The sequence below is a fragment of the Mobula hypostoma genome, chromosome 3 (assembly GCF_963921235.1).
Source record: "Mobula hypostoma chromosome 3, sMobHyp1.1, whole genome shotgun sequence".
Taxonomy (NCBI): domain Eukaryota; kingdom Metazoa; phylum Chordata; class Chondrichthyes; order Myliobatiformes; family Myliobatidae; genus Mobula; species Mobula hypostoma.
In genome coordinates this window covers 232,042,042-232,060,582 of record NC_086099.1, presented here as the reverse complement: position 1 = coordinate 232,060,582, position 18,541 = coordinate 232,042,042, and the positions used below count along the sequence as shown (strand labels likewise).

Sequence of the window (18,541 nt, the reverse complement as noted above, 5' to 3'; positions counted from 1 at the left end):
AAACAGAGTGGTGCCACAGCAACAGGCTTGCACTCAGCGTCAGTAAGAACAAACAGTTGACTGTGGACTTCATGAAAGGAAAGTTGAGCAACACACACCCGTCCACATCAAGGGATCAGCAAGTGAGCAGCTTCAAGTTCTGAGGATCTGTCCTGGGCCCAACATATTGATGCAATTACAAAGAGGCACTACAGTGGCTATACGGGTTTCCCCCACTATCCGAAGGTAGAGCATTCCTATGAAACGGTTTGTATGCCAGAATGTCATAAAGTGAATAAGCAATTACCATTTATTAATAGGGGTAAAATTTTTGAGCGTTCCCAGACCCAAAAAATAACCTACAAAATCATGCCAAATAACACATAAAACCTAAAATAACAGTAACATATAGTAAAAGCAGGAATGATATGATAAATACACAGCCTATATAAAGTAGAAATATTTTTCTGCAGCCCTGTCTAGTACAGCGAAAATCTCGCAGAAGCGCTCTCGGCAGAAACACGGCGCAAGCACTCTCGGCAGAAATACTCTCTCTAGTAACCTTTAAGCTATGAAGCTGCCAAATCATACCAAATAACACATAAAAATACACAGCCTATATAAAGTAGAACTAATGTATGTACAGTGTAGTATTACTTACCGGAATCGGGAGGACTCCAATAAATTGCAGTTTCGTCACAGTTAAACACTTGCTTATACGAATAACCACCTTCTGGAATTATTTTCTTCAGTCCTGCCGGGAACTTTTCGGCAGCTTCAGTATCAGCCGAAGCACTCTCTCCGGTAAACATTAAGCTATGAAACTGCCCTCGCCTCAGAAACCGATCAAATCACTCGTGATTACCTTTATCCACTTTCGCAACACTTTCATCACCATCGTCTAGTGCTTTCTGTTTCAGCTTATTAAAAAGACTGACTGATCTCTCCTTAAGTATAAGAAAACTTAACGGAACACCGCGCTTTGTACACCTATCAATCCACTGAAGCAATAGACTTTCCATTTTATCCATTATTGGATGCCGACTAAGAGAGACCACTTTGCTACGAGCAGAACCAACAGTAACATTGGCAGCTTTCAAAATTCTTTCTCTCCGCGTATAAATAGTGTGAATGGTGGACGCAGGCAAGTTCAACGCGCAGACAGTGTCCTTAGTTCGTTCACCACGATCAAAACACGTAATTATGTCTAGTTTTATGTTAAGTGTAACACCCTTACGAGCTCTTTTAGGCTTTTCCGATACCTTAGAACTCATCTTGCTAACGGATGCACAAAATAAGGGCAAACGGGCAAAAGTTTAGGGGTAACATGAGGGGGAACTTTACTCAGAGTGGTAGCGGTGTGGAACGAGCTTCCAGCAGAAGTGGTTGAGGCAGGTTCGATATTGCCATTTAAAGTTAAATTGGATAGATATATGGACAGGAAAGGAATGGAAGATTATGGGCTGAGTGCAGGTCGGTGGGACTAGGTGAGAGTAAGTGTTCGGCACGGACTAGAAGGGCTGAGATGGCCTGTTTCTGTGCTGTAATTGTTATATGGTTATAATAAATCGAGATAAAGCACGTGTTTGAGCAATGCCAGTTAGAATGCAGTTCCAGGGGAGGAGCTTGGCTGTTCGGGCGCGCACTGCCTTTTGTCGTAACAGTGAAAACATCTTCTGTTGGCGAAAACAGGTAACTAATGTAGGTCTTTCGTCACAGTGAGGTGTTGTAAAGCGAACGTTCGGAAAACGGGGGTCACCTGTATTTCATTTGGAGTTTGTGGAGACTTGGTATGTCTCTAAAGACTCTCATAAATTTCGACAGATGTACCATGGAGAGCATTCTAACTTGCTGCTTTACTGACTGGTATGCAGGGGCCACTGCAAGGGATTGGAAAAAGTTGCAGAAAGTTGGAAAACTCTGCCAGTTCCATTATGGGCATTAGCCTCCCCAGCATCCAGAACACCTTCAAAAGGTGATGCCTCAAAAATCTGGTATCCATCATTAAGACCACCATCACCCAGGACATGCCCTCTCCTCATTGCTACCATCAAGCGGGTGGTACAGGAGCCCGATGGCACACACCCAAAGTTTTATGAACAGCTCTGCTCCTCCGCCATCAGATTTCTGAATGGACCCGGAACCCATGAACATTAGCTCACTATTTTTGTGTATTTTTTAAACTAGATACAGTATTTAATTTTATATATATTTATTTTTTCTAAATTTATAGAATACTTTATATATTACACAATACTGCTGCTTCAAAATAACAAGTTTCATGACTGATGTCATGGAGTCCGAGTTACAGAACACAACAGCAAAGAAACAGGCCCTTCAGCCATTCTGATCCGTGCCAATCTATCTGCTCAATTCCTTTCACATACACCGGCAACATAGTCCTCCATACCCGTCCCATCCATGCAGCTGTACAACTTTTCCAATGCAGAGACAGAACCAGCATCCACGTCTTGAACTGGGAGCTCATTCCAAACTATCACAACCAACTGAAGTTTCCCCTCATGTTCCTCTTAAACATTCCACCTTTCGCTCTTAACCAATGACTCCACTGAAAAAAAGCTTGCGTGCATTTACCCTGACTATACCCCTCATAATTCAGTATACCTCTATCAAATCTCCCCTCTTTCTTCTACACTCCAGGGAATAAAGACCTCAGCTGTTCAACCTTTCCCTGTAACTAAGCTCCTCAAGTCCCAGCAACATCTTGTAAATTTTCAATCTCACTGACATCTTTCCATAAGACCCTAAGACGATATGACATATTAGCAGAATTAGGCCATTGAGCCCATCAAATCTCCTCTGCCATTCAATCACGTTCCTTTTTTTTGTCTCCTCCTCAACCCCAGCTCCTTGACTTCTCCTGACAACCTTTGATGCCATGTCCAATCACGAACATATCAATCTCTGCCTTAAATACACCCAACATCCTGGTCTCCACTGCTGCATGTGGCAACAAATTCCACAGATTCATTACCCACTAGTGAAAGAAATTTCTCTGCACTCTGTTTTGAAAAAGCACCACTCTATCCTGAGGCTGTGCCCTCTTGTCCAAGACTCTCCCACCATGGAAAGCATCCTTTCCATATCTACTCTGCATAGGTCTTTCAACATTCAAAAGGTTTCAATGAGATTGCCCCTCAACCTTCTAAATTCTAGCGAGTACAGACCCGAGTCATCAAATGTTCCTCATAATTCATTCCCGGAATCATCCTTGTGAACCTCCTCTGGACCCTCTCCAATGCCAGCACATCTCTTCTAAGATGAGGAGCCCAAGACTGTTCGCAATACTCAAGGTGAGACCTCCCCAGTGACTTCTAAAGCCTTAGGGAATGTACGGAAGAAATGTGGCAAATGTTCAGGGGATATTTGCGTGGAGTTCTGCATAGGTACGTTCCAATAAGACAGGGAAAAGATGGTCTGGTACGGGAACCGTGGTGTACAAAGGCTGTTGTAAATCTAGTCAAGAAGGAAAGAAGAGCTTATAAAAGGTTCAAAAAACTAGGAAATGATAGAGAGCAAGAAGATTATAAGGCTAGCAGGAAGGAGCTCAAGAAAGAAATTAGGAGAGCAAGAGGGGGCCATGAGAAGGCCTTGGTGGACAGGATTAAGGAAAACCCCAAGGCATTCTACAAGCATGTGAAGAGCAAGAGGATAAGACGTGAGAGAATAGGACCAATCAAGAGTGACAGTGGAAAAGTGTGTATGGAACCAGAGGAGATAGCAGAGGTACTTAATGAATACTTTGCTTCACTATTCACTACGGAAAAGGATCTTGGCGATTGTAGGGATGGCTTACAGTGGACTGAAAAACTTGAGCATGTAGATATTAAGAAAGAGAATGTGCAGGAGCTTTTGGAAAGTATCAAGTTGGATAAGTCACCTGGACCAGATGAGCTGTACCCCAGGCTACTGTGGGAGGCGAGGAGAAGATTGCTGAGCCTCTGGCGATGATCTTTGCATATCAATGGTGATGGGAGAGCTTCCGGAACATTGCAGGGTTGCAGATGTTCTTCCATTATTCAAGGGAGTAGAGATAGCCCAGGAAATTATAGACAAGTGAGTCTTACTTCAGTGGTTGATAAGTTGATGGAGAAGATCCTGAGAGGCAGGATTTGGAGAGGCATAATATCAGTAGGAATAGTCAGCATGGCTTTGTGAAAGGCAGGTCATGCCTTATGAGCCTGATTGAATTTTTTGAGGATGTGACTAAACATAATGACAATGGTAGAGCAGTAGATGTAGTGTTATTTCAACAAGGCATTTGACAAGGTACCCCTTGCAAGGCTTATTGAGAAAGTAAGGACGCATGGGATCCAAGGGCAAAATGGATCCAGAACTGGCTTGCCCACAGAAGGCAAAGTGTGGTTGTAGACAGGTCATATTCTGCACAGAGGTCGATGACCAGTGGTGTGTCTCAGGAATCTGTTCTGCGACCCCAACTCTTCATGATTTTTATAAATAACCTGGATGAGGAAGTGGTGAGAAGGGTTAGTAAATTTGCTGATGACACAAAGGTTGGAGGTGTTGTGGATAGTGCAGAGGGCTGTCAGAGGTTACTGCGGGACATTGATAGGATGCAAAACTGGGCTGAGAAGAGGCAGATGGAGTTCAACCTAGATAAGTGTGAGGTGGTTCATTTTAGTAGGTCAAATATGATGGCAGAATATAGTATTAACTGTAAGACTCTTGGCAGTGTGGAGGATCAGAGGGATCTTGGGGTCCGAGTCCAAAAGAAACTCAAGGCAGCTGCACAGGTTGACTCTGTGGTTAAGAAGGCATACAGTGTATTGGTCTTCATCAATCATGGGATTGAGTTTAGGAACTGAGAGGTAATGTTGCAGCTATACAGGATCCTGTTCAGACCCCACTTGGAGTACTGTGCTCAGTTCTGGTTGCCTCACTACAGGAAGGATGTGGAAACCATAGAAAGGGTGCAGAGGAGAGTTTCAAGGACGTTGCCTGGATTGAGGAGCATGCCTTATGAAAATAGGTTGAGTGAACTCAGCCTTTTATCCTTGGAGCGATGGAGGATGCGAGGTGACCTGGTAGAGGTGTATAAGATGATGAGAGGCATTGATCGTGTGGATAGTCAGAGGCTATTTCCCAGGGCTGAAATGGCTAGCACGAGAGGGCACAGTTTTAAGGTGCTTGGGAGCAGGTACAAAGGAGATATCAGGGGTAAGTTTTTTTATGCAGAGAGTGGTGAGTGTATGGAATGGGCTGCCGGCAACGGTGGTGGAGGCAGATAAGATAGTGTCTTTTAAGAGACTCCTGGACAGGTATATGGAGCTCAGAAAAATAGAGGGCTATGGGTCACTCTCGGTAATTTCTCAGGTAAGGACATGTTTGACGCAGCTTTGTGGGCCGAAGCGCCTGTATGTGCTGTAGGTTTTCTATGTTTCTATGTTATGTTTCTGCATCCTACCTGTTTCCTCAATACTACCTGCCCCTCCACTAATTTTCGTATCATCTGCAAACTCGGCCACGAAGCCATCTATTTTATCATCTACATCATTAAAATACAGCATAAAAAGAAGTGGTCCCAACACCGACCCCTGTGGAACACCACCCACAACCAGAAAAGGATCCTTTTATTCCCTCTCCCTGCCTCCTGTCAATCAGCCAATGCTCTAACCATGCCAGCAACTTTCCTGTAAGTCCACAGGCTCTTAACTTGGTAAGCAGTGTCATGAGTCACACCTTGTCAAAGGCCTTCTGAAAGTCCAAATATACGACATCCACTACATCCCCTTTAACTATCCTATGTGTAAACTCCTCAAAGAAATCCAACAGTTTCATCAGGCAGGACTTTCCCTGAAGGTGTACAATCTTATCCTGAGTCACCAAGTGCTCCATCATCTCATCCTTATCAATTGACTCCAACATCTTTCCAACAACTGAGGTCAGGCTAACGGGTCTATAATTTCTTTTCTGCTGCCTTCCTCCTTTCCTAAGGAGAGACATAACATTTACAATTTTCGAGCCCTCTAGCACCATGCCAGAGTCCAATGATTTTTGAAAGATCATTTCTGATACCTCCACAATCTCTAATGCTACCTCTTTCAGAACCCCAGGGTGCAGTTCGTCTGGTCCAGGTGACATATGTACTTCTAGGCTTTTCAGTTTTTTTGAGCACCTTCTCCCTTGTAATAGTAATTGCACTCACATCTCTTCCTTCACACACTGGCACATTGCTAGTGTCTTCCACAGTGAAGACTGATGCAAAATACTCATTTAGTTCATTTGCCATCGTCTTGTCCCCGTTATTATTTCTCTGGCCTTATTTTCTAGTGACCCTATATCCAGTCTCATTTTTCTTTTATTTTTACACACTTGAAAAAGCTTTTACTATCCACTTTGATATTATTTTCCAGTGTGCTTTCATATTTAATCTTTTCCCTTTTAATGATTTTTTTAGCTGCTCCCTGTAGGTTTTTCAAAACTTCCCAATCCTCTATATTCCCACTAATTTTTGCTTTGTTGTATGCTCTCTCTTTTGTTTTTACATTAGCTTTGACTTCCCTTGTCAGCCACGGTTGTACTATTTTGCCATTTTCTTCATTTTTGGAATACACATGTCCTGCACCTTCCTCATTTCCCCCCATTTATGATGCAAAGACCATTGCCAGAGGCTCAGCAATCCCCTCCCTTGCCTCCCACAGTAGCCCGGGGTACATCTCCTCCGGTCCCGGTGACTTATCCAACTTGATGATTTCCAAAAGCTGCAGCACATCCTCTTTCTTAATGTCTATAAGCTCAAGGTTTTCAGTCCACTGTAAGTCATCCCTACAATCATCATGGTCCTTTTCCGTAGAGAATACTGAAGCAAGGTATTCAATAAGTGTCTCTGCTATCTCCTCCAGTTACACACACACTTTTCCACTGTCACACTTAATTGGTCCTATTCTCTCACTTCTTATCCTCTTGCTCTTCACATACTTGTACAATGCCTTGGGGTTTTCCTTAATCCTGTCTGCCAAGGCCTTCTCATGGCCCCTTCTGGCTCTCCTAATTTCATTCGTAAACTCCTTCCTACTGGCGTTATAATCCTCTAGATCTCTATCATTACCTAGTTTCTTGAATCTTTCGTAAGCTTTTCTTTTCTTCTTGACGAGATTTACACAGACTTTCTCCACCACGGTTCCTGTCCCCTACCATACTTCCCTGTCTCACTGCAACATATCTATGCAGAACTCCACGCAAATATCCTCTGAACATTTGCCACATTTCTGTCGTACATTTCCCTGAGAACATCTGTTCCCAATTTATGCTTCCAAGTTCCTATCTGATAGCTATATTTCCCTTTACTCCAATTAAACACTCTCCTAACTTGTCTGTTTCTATCCCTCTCCAATGCTATGGTAAAGGAGATAGAATTGTGATCACTATCTCCAAAATGCTCTCCCACCGAGAGATCTAACACCTGACCAGGTTCATTTCCCAATACCAGATCAAGTACAGCCTTTCCTCTTGTAGGCTTATCTACATATTGTGTCAAGAAACCGTCCGAAACACACCTAACAAACTCCAGGCCATCTTCTCCCCTTGTTCTAGGGAGATGCCAATCAATAGTTGGGAAATTAAAATCTCCCACCACGACAACCCTGTCATTATTACACCTTTCCAGAATCTGTCTCCCTATCTGCTCCTTGATGTCCTTGTTACTATTGGGTGGTCTATAAGAAACACCCAGTAGAGTTATTGACCCCTTCCTGTTCCTAACTTCCACCCACAGAGACTTCGTAGACCATCCCTCCATGTCCTTCTCCTTTACTGCAGCCATGACACTATCTCTGATCAACGGTACCATGCCCACACCTCTTTTGCCTCCCTCCCTGTCCTTTCTGAAACATCTAAAGCCTTGCACTCTAACTAAATATTCCTGCCTCTGAGCCATCTAAGTCTCTGTAATGGCCACAACATCATGGCTCCAAGTACTGATCCACGCTCTAAGCTTATCCACTTTGTTCATAATACTCCTTGAATTAAAATAGACACATCTCAAACCATCGGTCTGAGCGCATCCCTTCTCTATCACCTGCCAATCATCCCTCTGGCACTGTCTACAAGCTTTTTCTATTTGTGAGCCAACCTCCTCTTCCCCAGTCTCTTCAGTTCGGTTCCCACCCCCTAGTATTTCTAGTTTAAACTCGTTGGAATTTAGAAGATTGAGGGGGGATCTGATTGAAACATATAAGATCCTAAAGGGATTGGACAGGCTAGATGCAGGAAGATTGTTCCCAATGTTGGGGAAGTCCAGAACGAGCGGCCACAGTTTGAGGATGGAGGGGAAGCCTTTTAGGACCAAGATTAGGAAAAACTTCTTCACAGAGAGTGGTGAATCTGTGGAATTCTCTGCCACAGGAAACAGTTGAGGCCAGTTCATTGGCTATATTTAAGAGGGAGTTAGATATGGCCCTTGTGGCTACGGGGGTCAGGGGGTATGGAGGGAAGGCTGGGGCGGGGTTCTGAGTTGGATGATCAGCCATGATCATAATAAATGGCGGTGCAGGCTCGAAGGGCCGAATGGCCTACTCTTGCACCTATTTTCTATGTTTCTATGTTTCTCCTCAATACCCAAAGCAAACCTCCCCACCAGGATGTTGGTCTCCCTTGGATCCAAGTGCAACCCGTCCTTTTTGTACAGGTCACACCTGTCCCAAAAGAGGCCCCAATGATCCAGAAATCTGAATCCCTGCCCCCTGCTCCAATTCCTCAGCCACACATTTATCCTCTACCTCGTTCTATTCCTATACCCACTGTCACGTGGCACTGGCAGTAATCCCTGCCTTTAGATTACTACCTTTGATGTCCTGCTTCTCAACTTCTTTCCTAACTCCCTGTAATCTGTTTTCAGGACCTCCTCCCTTTCCCTGCCTATGTCGTTGGTACCAATATGTACCACGACCTCTGGTTGTTCTCCTTCCCATTTCAGGATATTGTGGACACGATCAGAAACACCCCAGACCCTGGCACCTAGGAGGCAAACTACCTCGGCCTGAAACGTCGACTGCACCTCTTCCTACAGATGCTGCTTGGCCTGCTGCGTTCACCAGCAACTTTGATGTGTGTTGCTTGAATTTCCAGCATCTGCAGAATTCCTGTTGTATCCATATTTCTTTTCTGCATCCACAGAATCGCCTGTCTGACCCCCTAAATATAGAGTCCCCTATTACTGCTGCCATCCTCTTCCTTTCCCTACCCTTCTGAGCCACAGGGCCAGACTCTGTGCCAGAAGCACAGCCACTGTTGCCCACGCCCCCCCCCCACCCCAACAGTACCGAAACAGGAGTACTTATTGTTATGGGGGACAGCCATTGGGGTACTCTTTAGTATCTGACTCTTGCCCTTCCCCTTCCTGACTATCATCCACTTATCTGTCTCCCCAGGCCCCGGTGTGACTACTTGCCTTTTGCTCCTCTCTATCATCTCCTCACTCTCCCTGAGCAGACGAAGGTCATCGAGCTGCATCTCCAGTTCCGTAATAAAGACCCAAAGGAGCTGCATCTCAATGCACCTGGTGTAGACATGGCCGTCCAGGAGTCTGGGAGTCTCCCAGACTTCCCACATCTGATACCCAGTACAGAGCACCAGCCTCACACATATACTTCCTGTCTGTATTCTACTCAGGCAACCTACCTCGCCTCGACCCATTATCACCCAAGCCCTGTTGAGCCAAAGCCCTCCTACTCTGTCTACCTCTACTCTGTTGCTCACTCTATAAAGCCAACTCTTCGCGCTGTTCTAACTGGCTGACGTCCACGCGCTTGCGCAGTCGTGCCTCGATCAAAACCATGAAAGTCGTGCCCCAATAGTTCATGGGAAACAGAGTGGACAGTGCTGTGGGACAGTTCACAGGAACAAAATGGGCAGTGTTGTAGGACAGTTCATGGGAAGCAGAGTAGACAGCGTTGTGGGACAGTTCACCAGAACGGAGTGGACAGCACTGTGGGACAGTTCACAGGAAATGGAATGGACAGAGTTGTGGGACTGAACATGGAAAACAGAGTGGTCAGTGCTGTGGGATTGTTCACAGGAAACAGAGTAGATGGTGCTGTGGGACAGTTGACTTGAAACAGAGTGGACAGCGTTATGGGATAGTTCATGGGAACGGACTGGACAGCTGTGGGACAGTTAATGGGTGATGAAGTGGACAGCGCTGTGGGACAGTTCATGAGGAATGGAGTAGACAACGTTATGAGATAGCTCATGGGACACAGTGGATAGCACTATGGGACAGTTCATGGTAAACGGAGTAAAGGTATGGTTCGACACTGGAAATGGAGAAGATGGCGTTGTGGGACAGTTCACAGGAAACAAAGAAACATTGAACATAGAAACAGAGACAACCTACAGCACAATACAGGCCCTATGGCCCACAATGTTGTGCCGAACATGTACTTACTTTAGAAATTACCAAAGGTTACCCATAGCCCTCTATTTTTCCAAGCTCCATATACCTATCCAAGAGTCTCTTAAAAGACCGAATCGTATCTGTCTCCACCACTGTTGCCGGCAGCCCATTCCACGCACTCACCAGTCTCTGCGTAAAAAACTTACCCCTGACATCTTCTCTGTACCTACTGCCAAGCACCATAAAACTGTGCCCTCTCGTGCTAGCCATTTCAACCCTGGGAAAAAGCCTCTGACTATCCACACGATCAATGCCTCTCATCATCTTATATACCTCTATCAGGTCACCTCTCATCCCCTGTCGCTCCAAGGAAAAAAGGCCGAGTTCACTCAACCCATTCTTATAAGGCATGCTCCCCAATCCAGCCAACATCCTTGTAAATCTCCTCTGCACCCTTTCTCTGGTTTCCACATCCTTCCTGTAGTGAGGCGACCAGAACTGAGCACAGTACTCCAAGTGGGGTCTGACCAGGGAACTACATAGCTGTAGCAGATGTCATTGTAGGGCAGTTCACGGGAAATGGAGTAGATAATGCTCTGGGATAATTCACGGTAAACGGAATGGACTGCATTGTGGGACAGTTCACGGGAAACGGAGTGTACAGCAGCGAAGGACAGTTCACGGGTTACGGAGTAGGAAGCGTTGTGGGACAGTTCATGAGAAATGGAGTAGACATCGTGGGTAAGTTCACGCGAAATGGAGTTGTCAGCCATGTGGGACAGTTCACAGGAAACGGAGTGGGTGACGTTGTGGGTCAGTTTACGGGAAACAGAGCAGACATCGTGTAGGCGGCATGATGTAGTGCAAGGGAAACGGAGTTGTCAGCATTGCGGAACAGTTCATGGGAAACGGAGTGGACGGCGTTGTGGGACACGTCACGGGAATGGAGTAGACAGCATGGAGGGGCAGATCACCGGAAATGGAGTGGACAGTGTTGTGGGACAGTTCATGTGAAACGGAATAGACAGCATTGTAGGACAGTTCATGGGCAATGTAGTATATGGCATGGGATAGTTCACGGGAAATGGAGTGGATAGCGTTTAGGATCACTTCACGGAAAACGGAGTGGACAACGCTGTGGGACAGTTCATGGGAAATGCAGTGGACTGCGTTGATGGACTGTTCACGAGAAATAGAGTGGATGGCGTTGTGGAACAGTTCAAGGAAAATAGTGTAGTCGGCGCTGTGAGACAGTTCACGATTCACGAGAAACAGGACAGTTCATGGGAAACAGAGTAGACATCGTTGTTGGACAGTTTGCGGGAAATCGAGTAGACCGTGTGGGTTAGATCACAGGAAGCAGAGTAAACAGCGTTGTGGGACAGTTCACGGGAAGCGGAGTAAATGTCATTGTGGGACAGTTCACTGGAAACGGAGCAGACGTCATTGTGGGACGGTTCGTGGGAAATGGATTGGACAGCATTGTGGGACAGTTCGCGGGAAGCAGAGTAGACGTCGTTGTTGGACGGTTTGCGGGAAATCGAGTCAACTGCATGGGATATTTCATGGAAAATGGAGTGGACAGCATTTTGGGCCAGTTTACAAAAAGCAGAATAGATGGCGAGGGACAGTTCACAGGAAACTAAGTGGGCAGCATTCAGGGTCAGTTCACGGGAAACGGATTGGGCAGCACTGTGGGACAGTTCATGGGAAACAGAGAGGACAGCGTTGTGGGACTGTTCATGGGAAACAGAATAGTCATCGTTTTTGGACAGTTTGCAACAAATCAAGCAGGCGGCGTGGGTTAGTTCAGGGGAAACAGAGTAGATGGTGTTGTGGGACAGTTCACGGAAAACAGAGGACGGCGTTGTGCGATAGTTTACAGGAAACAGAATGTACAGCGTTGTGGGACAGTTCACAGGAAACAGAGTAGACAGTGTTGTGGGACAGTTCACGGAAAACAGAGAGGACGGCGTTGTGCGGTAGTTTTCGGAAACAGAATGTACAGCGTTGTGGGACAGTGACAGGAAACAGAGTAGACGACGTGCTGTGATAAATTACGGGAAACAGAATGTACAGCATTGTGGGACAGTTCACAGGAAACGAAGTGGACTGTGCTGTGGGACAGTTCACAGGAAACAGAGCAGACGCTGTGGGAAGTTTCGCGGGAAACGGAGTGAACAGTGCTGTGGGACAATTCACATGAAATGGACTGGGCAACGTTGTGGGACAGTTCACGGGAAACGAGAGGTCAGCGTTCTGGGACAGTTTATGGGAAACAGAGTAGACGTCATTGTGGGACAGTTCACGGAAACGAGAGGTCAGCGTTGTGGGACAGTTCATGGGAAATTGAGTAGGCAGCATTGTGGGACAGTTCATGGGTTACAGAGTAGACAGCGTTGGGGATAGTTCATAGGAAATTGAGTAGACAGCATTGTGGGACAGTTCATGGGAAATTGAGTAGACAGCGTTGGGGATAGTTCATGGGTTACAGAGTAAACGACATTGTGAGATAGTTCATGGGAAACAGAGAAGATGGTGTTATTGGTGTGGAGAACACCCTGCCAGTGGTGGTGGTAGAGGCAGATACACGAGGCATATTGGTGAGAGTGGTAGGTGTGTGGACCACCTTGACAGAGGTGGAGGTAGAGACAGGTCTTTTTGGGACTTTTAAGATACTCTTACATAGGCACATGGATGATAGAAAAATAGAGGTCTATGTGGGAGGGAAGAGGTAGATTGATCTTGGAGTAGGTTGAAAGGACTGTGAAGGACCTGTATTCTGCTGCGCTGTTCCCTTTGCTATGAGGGCAGACTAGCCAATAAAGCAGGAATGCAAAAGTTTTTCAGTTATATTAAGAGTAAAAGGGAGGTGAGAGTTGATATTGGACCACCAGAAAATGATGCTAGTGAGGTAGTAATAGGGGACAAGGAAATGGCAGATAACTTAATGGGTACTTTGCATCTGTCTTCACTGTGGAAGACACTAGCAGTGTACCAGTGGTCCATGAGTATTAAGGAGTAGGAGTGAGTGCCATTGCAATTACAAAGGAAAAAGTGACAGACAAACTCAAAAGTCTTTCAGTGGATAAGTCACCTGGACCAGATGGACTAGATCCAGAGTCCTAAGAAAGATTGCGGAAGAGATAACGGATGCATTGGTCATGTTCTTTCAAGAATCACTTGATTCTGACAGTCCTGGAGGACTGAAAGATTGCAAATGTCACTCCATTTCTTTAAGAACATAAAAGGGCAAATGAAAGGAAATTATAGGCCAACTAGCCTAAACTTAGTGGTTGTGAAAGTGTTGGAGTCTATTATTAAGGATGAGGTTTTGAGTTATTTGGAGACTAATGATAAACTCAAAGTCAGCATGGTTTCTGTAAAGGGAAATCTTGCCTGACAAATCTGTTAGAGTTCTTTCAGGAAGCAGGGTGGACAAAGGAGAGGCAGTGGAAGCCATTTATTTGGATTTTCAGAAGGCATTTGATAAAGTGCCATACATGAGGCTACTTAACAAGATAAAATCCTATGGCATCACAGGAAAGTTACTGGCATGGATAGTGGAATGGCTGGCAGGAAGGAGACAGCAAGTGGGAATAAAAGGAGCCTTTTCTGGTTGGTTGTTAGTAACAAGCGGTATTCCTCAGGCGTCAGTGTTGGGACCACTTTGTTTGCCAATGATTTAGATCATGGAATTGATGGCTTTGTGGCAAAGTTTGTGGATCATATGAAGATTGGCAGCAGGGTAGGTAGTGCTGAGGAAGCAATGTGATTGAGCAGGACTTAGACAAACGGAAGAATGGGCAAAAAGTGACCGATGGAATATAGTGTGGGGAAATGTATGATCATGCATTTTGGTAAAAGGAACAATAGTGCAGACTATTATCCAAATGGGGAGAAGGTTTAAACATCAGAGGTGCGGAGGGACTTGGGAGCCCTCATGCAAGACTCCCACAAAGTTAATTTACAAGTTGAGTCTATGGTAAAGAAGGCAAACCCAATATTGGCATTTATTTCAAGAGATATAGAATATAAAAGCAAGGAAATAATGCTGAACCTTCATAAGACATCAGTCAGGCCACACTTAAGAGTATTGTCAACAGTTTTGGGCACCATATCTCAGAAAGGATGTGTTGTCATTGGAGAGAGTCCAGAGGAGGTACACAAGGATGATTCCGAGAATGAAGTGGTTACCATATGAGGAACGTTTGGCAGCTTTGGGCCTGTACTCACTGGAATTTAGAAGAATTCAGGGGGATCTTATTGAAACCTATCGAATGTTGAAAGGACTAGATAGGGTGGATGTGGAGAGGATGTTTCCTGTGGTGGGGGTATCCAGAACTAAAGGGCACAGCCTCAAAATTGAGGGGTGACCCCTTAGAACAGAGGTAAGGAGGAATTTTTTTAGCCAAGGAGTAGTGAATCTGTGGAATGCTCTGCACAGACTGCAGTGGAGGTCAAGTCCGTGTGTATATTTAAGGCGGAAGTTGATAGTTTCCTGATTGGTCAGGGCATCAAAGGATATGGTGAAAAGGCAGGTTTTTGGGGTTGAGTGGGATCCAAGATCAGTGTTGTAAAATGGAGAGACATTGGGGTACAGGGACAGGGTTCCCTGAAAGTGGTGATACAGGTCGACAGGCTGATGAAGGTGGTGTTTCACACACTGGCCTTCATCAGTCAGGCCACTGAGATACGTTATACAAGAAGCTGGTGCGGCCACACTTGGAGCAGTGTGCCCAGTTGTGTCTGCTAGCTATAGGATGGATCTCATTAAGCTATGGAGGGTGGTGCAGATATTTAGGTCAATGTTACTGGGATTGAGTTATGAGGAGAGGATGTATAGGCTTGGACTGGTTTCCCGGGATAGAGGACGCTGAGAGGACAGCTTCAAGGCTCATATCAATAACTTTCTGTTCGCAAGGCCTTTGAGAAAGTCAGTGGGAGGCTGGTCAGCAAATAAGGGGAAAATTTACAAGGATGTTGCCGTGATTTGTGGACCTGAGTTATAGAGAAAGGTTACACAGGTTAAGTTTATTCCCTGGAGTGAAGGGGGAATGAGGGGAGGTTTGCAAGAGGTATACAAAATTATGAGGATGCAGATAGGAAAAACGCAAGAAAGGGTTGTTCCACTGAGACTGGGTGCGGCTAGAACTAGATGTCGGGGGTTAAAGGTAAAAGGTGAAATTTTAAGAGGAACTTGAGGGGGATCAAAAAAAAATGTGGAATATGCTACCAGCACAAGTGGTGGGAGTGGAATCAATTTCAATGCTTAACATAGAACACAGAAACGTAGAAAACCTACAGCACAATACAGACCCTTCAGCCCACAAAGTTTGCCGAACATGTCCCTACCTTAGAAATTACTAGGGTTACCCATAGCCCTCTATTTTTCTAAGCTCCATGTACCTACCCAAAAGTCTCCTAAAAGACCCTATCGTTTCCGCCTTCACCACCGTTCCCAACAGCCCATTCCATGCACTCACCACTCTCTGTGTAAAAAAACTTAGCCCTGACATCTCCTCTGTACTTACTCCCCAGCACCTTAAACCTGTGCCCTCCTGTGGCAACCATTTCCACCCTGGGAAAAAGCCTCTGACTATCCACATGATCACTGCCTGTCATCATCTTATACACCTCTATCAGGTCACCCCTCATCCTCCATCGCTCCAAGGAGAAAAGGCTGAGTTCACTCAACCTGTCTTCAAAAGGCATGCTCCCCAATCCAGGCAACATCCTTGTAAATCCCCTCTGCACCCTTTCTATGGTTTCCACATCCTTCCTGTAGTGAGGCGACCAGAACTGAGCACAGTACTCCAAGTGGGGTCTGACCAGAGTCCTATATAGCTGTAACATTACCTCTCAGTTCCTAAACTCAATTGCACAATTGATGAAGGCCAATACACCGTACGCCTTCTTAATCACACAGTCAACCTGCACATCTGCTTTGAGTGTCCTATGGACTCGGACCCCAAGATCCCTCTGATCCTCCACCTTGCCAAGAGTCTCACCATTAATACTACATTCTGCCATCATATTTGATCTACCAAAATGAACCATTTCACAGTTATCTGGGTAGAACTCCATCTGCCACTTCTCAGCCCAGTTTTTCATCCTATTGATGTCCCCCTGTAACCTCTGACACCGCTCAACACTGTCCACCACACCTCCAACCTTTGTGTCATCAGCAAATTTACTAACCCATCCCTCCACTTCCTCATCCAGGTCATTTATAAAATTCACAAAGAGTAAGGGTCCCAGAACAAATCCCTGAGGCACACCACTGGTCACCGACCTCCAATCAGAATACGACCCGTCTACAACTGAAGAGAAGTTTGGATAGGTGCATGACAAACACAAGGAAGGCTACAGACGCTGGAAATCCAAAGCAATTCACACAAAATGCTGGAAGAACTTTAAGCATCCTCCCCCTTCCTTCTCAGTCCTGAAGAATAGTTGTGGCCTAAAAAGTCAACTGTTTACTCTTTTCCATAGATGCTGCGTGACCTGCTGGGTTCCTCCAGCCTTTTATGCGTGTTGCTTTGGGAAGATCCATGGATGGGAGGGGTACGGGGGGCTATAGTCTGGGTGTAGGTCAATGGAACGAGGCAGTTAAATGGTTCAGCACAGACTAGATGGACCGAAGGGCCTGTTTCTGTGCTGCACTTTTCTATGACACATGACCCCCCACATCACATAGATCCAAACATATGTGGCCCCTCACTGAACATATCCAACGCACATGACCGTTCATCAGAGATCCAACACGTGAGCCCCACATCACATAGATCCAACACACATGATGCATCCCTGAAAATATCCAACACATGTGACCCCTCAGAGGTCAAACACATGTGAGCCCCATATCACATGGATCCAACACACGTGACCCATCCATAAAGCTATCCAACACATGACCCTGCACCTCAGAGATCCAACAGATGTGTCTGCTCCCCGAGGACTACAGTTCTATGTGGGGCAATTTCCCCTGGGCCAGTTCCACCCAGGAGGGACAGGGCTATGAACCCAGTGTTAACTCCATCCGCTCAGTTCCCTCTACACCATCCACCCACGGTGAGCCCAGTGTCCCCTCTACATACCCCCACCCACTGTGAGCCCAGTGACCCTCTACATACCCCCACCCACGGTGAACTCATTCCCCCCATCCACAGTGAGCCCAGTGTCTCCTCTACACACCCCCATCCACTGTGTACTCATTCCCCCCACCCACGGTGAGCCCAGTGTCCCCTCTACACCCCCCACCCGCTGTGAGCCCAGTGTCCCCTCTACACACCCCCACCCACGGTGAACTCATTCCCCCCACCCACGGTGAGCCCAGTGTCTCCTCTACACACCCCCATCCACGGTGAACTCATTCCCCCCACCCACGGTGAGCCCAGTGTCTCCTCTACACACCCCCACCCATGGTGAGCCCAGTGTCCCCTCTACACACCCCCACCCACAGTGAGCCCAGTGTCCCCTCTATACACCCTCACCCACGGTGAGCCCAGTGTCTCCCCTACACACCCCCATCCATGGTGAACTCATTCCCCCCACCCACGGTGAGCCATGTGTCTCCTCTACACACCCCCATCCACGGTGAACTCATTCCCCCCACCCACGGTGAGCCCAGTGTCCCCTCTACACACCCCCACCCACGGTGAGCCCAGCCTGTGCTCTGTCAGTCAGGGAGGATCTCTATCTGGCCCCTGTGGGCCCAGGCCCCTTCACGCCTCCCCCACCCACGGTGAGTCAGCCTCTGCACGGCCGTCTGCATTCCTCCTGCCCGTTTACCTTGGTTTCGGTGGTACATGACAGAAAGTTTTCCAAGCTGCCAGAAGCAGTGGTGACGCAGGGCTGTATTTGGTTACACAGTGCAAGGCGATTCTGCACTTCCTACACGGTCTAGAACTTGGACGGCTGTAGAAGAGCGGCTCAGCCACACCTGTCCTGGCAGCCTGACAGCCAGACTGGGACCCAACATTACCACACCCTGGCAACAGTCCAGAGGTGAGGTGCAAAAGGCGAAGACTGGGGAGGGGAGTGGTAAGTGACATGGGTCAGGACATGACAGCAGGATATTCAACGACAGGTACAGACAGTGTGAGGAGTTGCAGGGGCTCCCGACTGTGCTCGTGGGGCCCACCGGAACGTTGCAGTTGAGGAAACCACTCTCAGTGCCCCTTT

General features: G+C 46.6%; 1 protein-coding gene across 8 annotated transcripts in view; it reads right to left on the bottom strand.

Moving 5' to 3' along the window:
* The window catches only part of plecb (plectin b), a 348,566-nt gene that overhangs the window by 242,906 nt on the left and 87,119 nt on the right, over window positions 1-18,541 (bottom strand). For 2 of the 8 annotated variants that reach the window (XM_063044761.1, XM_063044762.1), the window contains exon 1: window positions 18,149-18,290. The exons of the other annotated variants lie outside the window; for them this stretch is intronic. In XM_063044761.1, coding sequence (XP_062900831.1) covers window positions 18,149-18,167 — 19 coding nt within the window. In that variant the 5' untranslated portion in view covers window positions 18,168-18,290. Of the gene's footprint in view, window positions 1-18,148; window positions 18,291-18,541 lie in introns of those variants that run through there. 8 annotated transcript variants of the gene reach the window in all.